Source organism: Periplaneta americana, chromosome 7 (assembly GCF_040183065.1).
Source record: "Periplaneta americana isolate PAMFEO1 chromosome 7, P.americana_PAMFEO1_priV1, whole genome shotgun sequence".
In the NCBI taxonomy this organism is placed as follows: domain Eukaryota; kingdom Metazoa; phylum Arthropoda; class Insecta; order Blattodea; family Blattidae; genus Periplaneta; species Periplaneta americana.
Window position 1 is genome coordinate 137,446,786 of NC_091123.1, and position 10,034 is coordinate 137,456,819.

General features: G+C 34.1%; 1 protein-coding gene across 1 annotated transcript; it reads right to left on the reverse strand.

Moving 5' to 3' along the window:
- Positions 1-1,867: 1,867 nt before the first annotated feature.
- On the reverse strand, positions 1,868-8,310 carry LOC138703470 (uncharacterized). The gene is made up of 3 exons (XM_069831348.1): positions 7,452-8,310; positions 4,912-5,085; positions 1,868-3,581 (listed from the first exon to the last, which is right to left on the reverse strand). Exons 1-3 carry the CDS (start codon positions 7,672-7,674, stop codon positions 3,346-3,348), a joined length of 633 nt encoding a protein of 210 aa, XP_069687449.1. The 5' UTR covers positions 7,675-8,310; the 3' UTR covers positions 1,868-3,345.
- Between the last annotated feature and the right edge of the window lie 1,724 nt (positions 8,311-10,034).

Below are 10,034 nucleotides of genomic sequence, written 5' to 3' on the forward strand. Positions count from 1 at the left end.
TATCTATCTATCTATCTATCTATCTATCTCTATCTATCTATGCTATCTATCTATCTATCTATCTATCTATCTATCTATCTATCTATCTATCTATCTATCTATCTATCTATCTATCTATCTATCTATCTATCTATCTATCTATCTATCTATCTATCTATCTATCTATCTATCTATCTATCTATCTATCTATCTATCTATCTATCTATCTATCTATCTATCTATCTATCTATCTATCTATCTATCTATCTATCTATCTATCTATCTATCTATCTATCTATCTATCTATCTATCTATCTATCTATCTATCTATCTATCTATCTATCTATCTATCTATCTATCTATCTATCTATCTATCTATCTATCTATCTATCTATCTATCTATCTATCTATCTATCTATCTATCTATCTATCTATCTATCTATCTATCTATCTATCTATCTATCTATCTATCTATCTATCTATCTATCTATCTATCTATCTATCTATCTATCTATCTATCTATCTATCTATCTATCTATCTATCTATCTATCTATCTATCTATCTATCTATCTATCTATCTATCTATCTATCTATCTATCTATCTATCTATCTATCTATCTATCTATCTATCTATCTATCTATCTATCTATCTATCTATCTATCTATCTATCTATCTATCTATCTATCTATCTATCTATCTATCTATCTATCTATCTATCTATCTATCTATCTATCTATCTATCTATCTATCTATCTATCTATCTATCTATCTATCTATCTATCTATCTATCTATCTATCTATCTATCTATCTATCTATCTATCTATCTATCTATCTATCTATCTATCTATCTATCTATCTATCTATCTATCTATCTATCTATCTATCTATCTATCTATCTATCTATCTATCTATCTATCTATCTATCTATCTATCTATCTATCTATCTATCTATCTATCTATCTATCTATCTATCTATCTATCTATCTATCTATCTATCTATCTATCTATCTATCTATCTATCTATCTATCTATCTATCTATCTATCTATCTATCTATCTATCTATCTATCTATCTATCTATCTATCTATCTATCTATCTATCTATCTATCTATCTATCTATCTATCTATCTATCTATCTATCTATCTATCTATCTATCTATCTATCTATCTATCTATCTATCTATCTATCTATCTATCTATCTATCTATCTATCTATCTATCTATCTATCTATCTATCTATCTATCTATCTATCTATCTATCTATCTATCTATCTATCTATCTATCTATCTATCTATCTATCTATCTATCTATCTATCTATCTATCTATCTATCTATCTATCTATCTATCTATCTATCTATCTATCTATCTATCTATCTATCTATCTATCTATCTATCTATCTATCTATCTATCTATCTATCTATCTATCTATCTATCTATCTATCTATCTATCTATCTATCTATCTATCTATCTATCTATCTATCTATCTATCTATCTATCTATCTATCTATCTATCTATCTATCTATCTATCTATCTATCTATCTATCTATCTATCTATCTATCTATCTATCTATCTATCTATCTATCTATCTATCTATCTATCTATCTATCTATCTATCTATCTATCTATCTATCTATCTATCTATCTATCTATCTATCTATCTATCTATCTATCTATCTATCTATCTATCTATCTATCTATCTATCTATCTATCTATCTATCTATCTATCTATCTATCTATCTATCTATCTATCTATCTATCTATCTATCTATCTATCTATCTATCTATCTATCTATCTATCTATCTATCTATCTATCTATCTATCTATCTATCTATCTATCTATCTATCTATCTATCTATCTATCTATCTATCTATCTATCTATCTATCTATCTATCTATCTATCTATCTATCTATCTATCTATCTATCTATCTATCTAGCCAAGTAAATAAATTTATAAATATACAATAAATAAAGAACTATATAAATATGTATAAATAAATACATATATAAATAAATATGTATATATAAAGTAAGAAATAAAGATATAAATAAATTAATAAAAATAAAAATATATAAATAAATAAATACATAATGAGGCAGACAGACAACAGACAAACGTAGATAAACAGACAGAAAAATATATAAACAAATAAATAAATAAACAAATTATTTGCGTTTCTATGATCTAAAGGGTTATTGTATTAATATTTTAAGTATGATCATTGATTGTTACATAACGTTACCCGCACCTTGTACACAAAATATTGATTGGCTGCTGCTGCTGCTGCTACCACCAGTGGCACTACTGCTGCTACTACTACTACTACTACTACTACCACCACTACTACTACTACTACTACTACTACTACCACCACTACTACTACTACTACTACCACCACCACTACTACTACTACTACTACTACTACTACTACTACTACTACTACTACTACTAGTACTGCTTCCACCATACTATTACCACTACTATAAATTGCTGCTTCTGTCTATTGGTTTTTACAATGAAGTGACTTAGGAGCCATAATCAGATAGTTCACCCCTTTCAGTTTCTCAAAGAAAAATAAAATAAATTTTATTAAAAATATATTTTCTTCTACTCACCTTAAAGTTAGGTGCGCTGTGATTTCCGAAAACATTTACACAGCTACCCACCATCTGTGTGTAATATAATCTTTTAATTTCCACTTTTGAGTAGTGACTCCCATCTCCATCCCCCTCTGGGACAGAATTGATATTCTCATAGAATCAATTATACTGGCCTAAGTATTTAATAGTGTAACCCACTTTTGGAACAGGATTTCTTTATAATCTTCACATGAACCGATACGCATCCATCTCCATCCATACACACGACATAGACTATTTCCGATACGTGTAAATCCTATTTTTAAGGGAAGGGGTTGTATAATTTGAATTTCTTCCTATTTGATGATTATTTTTTTTTCTATGTGGAAATATCGTTGCTGCAACACCTTAAATACGAGATTATTAAAAAAATTGGACTAGAAATCATGAAAAAAAGTGCAAGGCACTATAGTTCATCACATGATCTACCTATCGGAAAACGAAACAATTAAATGGAAAATGCAACCACACGTGCTTCATCGTCACAACATTGAATGGAACCAAGGGACAGAGCGTGAGATTCAGACATTTTAGCACATAAAGAAAAAGGCAGCCAAACAAAATAAAAGATTTAGTGGTTGCTAACATTAAGGAGTGCATATTAGTTATTACTACACCCAACAGAATTGCTCAATTTTGAACAAGTGGGGAGGGAAATATAGGAACACACTGAGGTGGATCTATCTGAAAATGGCTCTTAGACATACAATTTATAACTACCTACGCCTAAAAAGTCTACAAAATATATATCTCAGACATGAGCAGCAACAACTCGTTGTTTCCTCTTCATCATCTTCTTCTACTGCTGGTGCTGGTGCTGGTGCTGCTGCTGCTGGTTCTGGTGCTGCTGCTGGTGCTGGTGCTTCTGCTGCTGGTGCTGGTGCTGCTGGTGCTGGTGCTGGCACTTCATCTGGCGGGATAACATACTTGACCTCCAATGGTCCTGGGTAGCCTGCAAGAAGCAAAATAAACTACATTCACAGGCTTTCATTGAATGGCATATTAATAGGGCGAGGATTCATATGGAACTGCATATTTTACTGTCCATTTGCTAGTGATGTAAAATCATTTTATACATGTTTTAAACGACTGTAATGACGAATGTTCAAAATTAATTTTACATGTTTTCGCACATTTTAGGCGTTCCTGTATATAATAGACCAGCGTTTCTCATACTATGGTCCGCGGACCACCTATGGTCCTCGAGGTCTGCCCTTGTGGTCCTTCAAAAAAAACAGAAGAAAAAATAAAATTCGAACGAATTACGTATCACACTGTAGCTTAAAATCTCAGAGTCTGGAAATGACACATGGCAATCGAATTTCACTTTTTCTCCCAGTACAGACATTTTATGAAATTTATTACCCTACCCCTCTATCGACTTCCCACTCTACTCTCAGCAACAAAAGAGGGATTTAAAAAACTATATACGTGGTGTTTCTCGACATCTTTTCCCTGCACATCTGGTGCCGCACCTGTAACCCAGCCAGGGACCACCCGAATTCATAACAGAGGACCAAAGTACCGAATCTTAATTCAGTTTTAAAATATAAGTATACTGATATTAAAATATGCTACGAAAATTATAAATTTCCTTTCGAAGGGAACAAGAGTAAGGTGGTCCGCAGAACTGTTCTGACTTTAAAAAGTGGTCCCCACTTCAAAAACGTTGTAATAGACTATTGAGCTTGTAATGTAGCATATTTTCAGGACTTAGCGGCATAAATAAGACGTATGATTATATTTACTGCCATATTAAAAAGCTAGTGAATTTCATGTTAAAATGTTAAATTAATGTTCTTCCTGTCAAGAACCTAATTTGTTTTAACTTCAAACATTTAAGAACAGGTTCTACGAACTGCGACAAATTTAACAAGTGGATCAGACAACTGGTGTGAACTGGCTGAACGATACCACTCGATAAATGCCCTGTTCACCACCAGTAAGAATTCAAGTCCCCTGAACCTATCTACAGAGTGCTTAGATATCCAGAGTACAGCAATTCTTTGCGTAAGAAATGCCGACAAATCAGCCATTGTTATTCCAGCACACGCTATTTGCAGTATACAGTTGTACTTAAATCAGAATCGATTATTTTTAATTTTAAGGGCCACGGATACTGGCCTAAATTTTATCGAGTTTTACTTTAAATATTCCTGGCCCAAGCGTGTTGAAATGGAATAACAATGACAGCTGACTGACTGTGCTACTCTGGGTAACCACAGACTCTGTTTGTCATAGATGAAAGCACCACTACGATAGGATGTAAACAATTACTGTACCATTGTAGTATTCGGATTGGGAGCAATACAATGCATATTCTAGCTGTTTTATCCTCCGACAACTCTCCTTGTTGACCCTTGCCTCCCAGTCAGCATACCGTCTCTCACAGTCGACCAAAAAGTTGCTCCTCGCGGTCTGAGTGGCAGCGTCCACCATCAGCTTGCCATGTCGAACTAAAAGGCAGAAAATTCTGAGTGAAATCTTCGTAACACTCTGATTGCTAACTGTGAAGAGGATAAATAGGTACTGTCCAGCCAAATGGTTATGTCGCATCTCGGTTTGCCCCACTCGTTTCTCCTGTCCTCTCTGTAAGAGCTATAGTCGCGACATTGTTATTCCCGGCGTGACTCCTCCCCTTTGCTTACGTCTTAGGAAGTGAAGGCTCTATAAAGTCTAGGTAGGTAGTATCGTTCGCCATTTTTGTTCTTTCGTTGCCGAGCTACCATACGAGGAATCTATTTGCCACACAGTTAAACATTATCATGTCGTAGCTCCTATGATAATAAATCAAACGCACTGTAATTCAGCAAATAATTGCTCGGCAAATAACGTCTGCGAACGCCAACGAAAGAGCCAAAATGGCGGGCGATTATATTAAGTATTTATCGAGCCTTAAGAAATGAATAACGTCTTCATCAGTGAATCACAAGACGCACACATTTAAACGTAGCCGACCTGCAATGTGATTGGCTGCCGGAAATTAGAGCGACGGGACTATAGTAGCTGAGATATTAGGCTCTTTTCAGCAAATATTTTCTGCACGGAATTGAAAGTTTACGTAATATTATACAATTATTTAAAATAATTTAAACAAAAGGGCCCGTTATGTAATTGTCATGTGATTTTCTCCATTTTGACGACCCTGCGACATAACCACTCGGATGGACAGTAGCATGACAACATGTACGTCACCAAACTATTAACAATAAATGAATCATAAAAGTAAAGTCTAAAAGGGAATCAAAAGATGTAGTACTACGTAGTAACGGTTACTTCTAATAGTCTATAGGTATAATCGCAAAGAAAAATAAATTCTGGGAACCGAAATAAAGGAAGTTTGGACTTTTATTTAAAAAATGAAATTAATTTATCCGTATTCTTTTATTTACACATGGCTCCTAAATGTTGTGTGCCTGTGTGTACCAGAGTGCTATAAGTGAGAGTGTTATGTTACAGTTCTCAAATTTCCAACTGAAAAGGATAAGTTATGTGGCTAGAGCTACTTGTATAGCACGAAATGTCTGCACGCCAACAAAGCATTCAGTTGTGTGTATTAAACGATTTGTATCTTTCTAGAGACACAAAAGACAATGTGCAAGAATACCTCCGAAACAAATATCTCTTAAAACAAGGATATTTCCAGGTTTATCGGAACGATTACATAATCTTATTCCTCAACAAGGATTGACCCTGCTAATAGATGGCAGAAGTACGTTCAGAGATTTGAGCAGCAACAAATTAAGTGATTGAAAATGGACAAAATTAATACGTTTGATGAACATAGATACTTTAAAAAAAGATAGCAGGTGGATTATTATCAATGCAATGTTTATGCACATTTTATTGGTTAATTTTGGGGGTGTGTCACAAACTAATGTGCGTATTAAAGTACCTATATGAAAATTTATCTGTGCAATTGAGTGTCAGTAATCAAAATGTTAGTAACTGCGTCACAGAGTCGGTAAGTGGAAATATGAAATTATAAATGTGGTCCCAATTGGAAAGCATTCTTCGGAAGTATGTAAATTATTCCATAAAAATTATTAATGTGTAATGATGTTATTGACAACATTGAAAGCATGTTGGTCACGTATGTACTATATGTTTACTAAGCATAATGCTTTATTGGAGAAAGTATTCAAAAGATGCTTGTTATGTTTACTGGAACAAATTTCAAACACATTAAGTAAAGTGTCAAAATACTTGTGTGATGCATTTATAAGTGCATTTCTGTTTTACGAACAGTCATCTCCCTCCTACAGCGTTATTAGAAATTGTCAATTTTATAGACTAACATAATATTGAAATCTTCTAACAAATGTAATACCGGTAATTCAATAATAACGAAGTAAATTTTCAGTTTTGAACCCATGTGCTAGTAATCTTTTCTCGTGTATTATTTTACGACGCTTTATCAACTGCTATTATCATCTAGTCAGACCAAGCATTTGCTCTCTATAGACTGATGGAAAACCACAGAGAAAACCTCAACCAATTACGCCATAAGAAAAGAAGGAAAGGGCAATAATGCAACAAAAACAAGAGCATTTCCTAAAACATGACCAGTAAACAATAAAATAAAGACCGAAAAATGCAAATAAAAATAAAAGTAGATTGTATTGGTTTGCATTGAAGTGAAACAAGTTTATATTGTATTCTACATTGTCTATGATGTCTCAGAAAAAATACGATATTTCATCAACTTCCGACCCTATTCATCACTCATCATCTCACCACTATTTTCCCACCTCACTCCTTATATTCCCATCACATCCACTCTGTTTCTTCTCATTGTTTCCTTCATAATTTTCCAACTTACTTGATAGCAGTGGAGCCTCTAAAATCCATGTTGTAGTCGTCGGTCTTCTTTTCTTCTCCTCATTAGTTTCTGTCATGATTTGTCTCTCCCCAGTATCCCCCACCCGGACATCCGATTGGGGGGATAGTTTACGTCCGGAATTTTTTACCAGGGAAAGACTCATCATGCCATATTTTTTATAAGTTATCTTCTTGGGATGTAGAAAAATGCGGAAGCTTCCCATTGCTTTCCGCACACCACTCTCTCTTTCGCATCTTGAAAGATCCCAGGGGGCCCCAGCGTGGAGGTGAGGAGAGTGGATTTGACTAATTAGGCCCTCCGGACTTCACCGAAATTCACCCCAAGGGTTAAATATCAGTTCCATCAGGGTTTTTGACCCCATCAGAGACAGGGAAATCCCAATTAGCCTTTGCCCCCCTTATTGGGTCGAAAGCATTATAAAGGTCATCAATATGAAAAGGCCAACTAAGATCCTTATCGAACATGACGCCAAGAAAGTTAGTCTTCAAGGACGATTTGAGATTAAAGTTATGCCATTGAAATACGAGATAAGTAAAATTAATATTTATTTACTTACTTACAAATGGCTTTTAAGAAACTCGCAGATTCATTGCCGCCCTCACATAAGCCCGCCATTGGTCCCTATCCTGTGTAAGATTAATCCAGTCCCTATCATCATATCCCACCTCCTTCAAATCCATTTTAATATTATCCTCCCATCCACATCTCGGCCTCCCCAAAGGTTTCGCTCGGGTCTCCCAACTAACACTCTATATGCATTTCTGGATTCGCCCATATGTCCTACATGCAATAGCAGTACTAAAACATAAACATGATGTTGTGTTTACAATAACAATAATATTATTAGAACATCATTTTTAAATTCACAAATACCATTAATTATCACATATTCATTATATATATATGTGAGGTCTTGTCTACCTCACTGAATATTACAAGACTACTATGAAGTAGCCAATATGTATTATCACCATTTATTTAATCGAGAAAAATTCGTTCCGGCACCGGGAATCTGCACGCTGAGGGCTCTTTCCAACTGAGCTATGCCGGGACACGATCCACAGTGCCGGTTGAACTTTTCTCATTGTAATGCTTACGGCCTACTACCTGCATTTAGACATATGTAAGTCATGTATGCAGGAGCGCATATTTAAATGACTTCATGGCCATATTCAACAACAGTTTGTGACAACTGCTAACAGTTAATACATCATCACATATTCATTATATATGAGGTCTCGTCCACCTCACTGAATATTACACGACTACTATGAAGTAGCCAATGTGTATTATCACCATTTAATCGAGAAAAATTCGTTCCACCACCGGGAATCGAACCCGGGACCTCTCAGCTCTGTGCTAGTTTTCAGTTTGCACAATACCTAGATGCGAAACAGGAACAAGATGAAGTTAAACGTCTATAAAGATTAAATAAACTATCACTTCAATATTATTATTTTATGCAGTGATAAGAGATATTGTGAAACAAATTCTAAGGAAAAATCGTGAACTGAATATAACTTATTAAAGTAATATAATTATTATAGGACTGATAGAATCCTGAAAAAAGGAAAAAAATTAACTTCATTTTTTATATTCGTATGGAGTGGGTGGCACATAAGTAGGTATGGGGTGCTATGATAGCCCTTTGAGTCTTGGTGTCCCTGAGTGAAAATGTGTCTAGCAGCTCACATTTAACGAGTACGATAAATTCCGTGAGAAGATTATTTTATGTGCTGTGCACTTATCTTTGGAGTGAAACTAAAGACAGGTAGACCTACACATTGGAAAACTCCATAATGGTCAGCACAACACACAACTACTGCTCCCACAAGCTATGGTTTGCATATTTGCCCAGTATTAGTATTCACTGACTCAAAAATTTTACAATTTCAAATTAAGGATGCAGAACCTCCAGATAAAATAGGAAATTTTGTAATATAGTATTATCAGCAGCAAGTCATAATATCCCAAGATGGAAGGTTTTTAAATGTAAACCCTTCTGAAATAGAAAACTCTCAGAATACAAAATACTTCGGGAAAAGGCAAAGAAAAAACTGGGAAGACTAAAAACATTGGAGGAAAGCAGCAGCATCTCTTAGGAAGGAAGTAATGTATGCAAAAATTAGTCTTTTGAAACATTTTTGAACAGCATTGATTAGAATAGACAGTGGAAAAGTACACAATTTCATTGCTTCATTAAATAATAAGAAGAAAAGCATAAAAAATTATCTATTATATACAAAGGGAAAGCTTTAATAGATGATAAATACATAGCAGATGCCTTTAATAAATTTTTTGCTTCCTCCTTCAAGTCAAGATCAAATAACAAGAAGTTCCTTAAGAGAAATGTTAAGGATAAATTCAGAAGTAAAACAAATGATATATTACACATCATATTTAATATGAATGCGCTTCAAAAAGCCATTGCTGACTTACAATCCAAGAAGAGTCCAGATTCAGATATCTGGAGAAGTATTTAAACATTTTGGCACAGTAACTTTTAGGAAACGTTTATACATCTTCAACTTAATATTGGAATACATTCATAATACCAGTAAT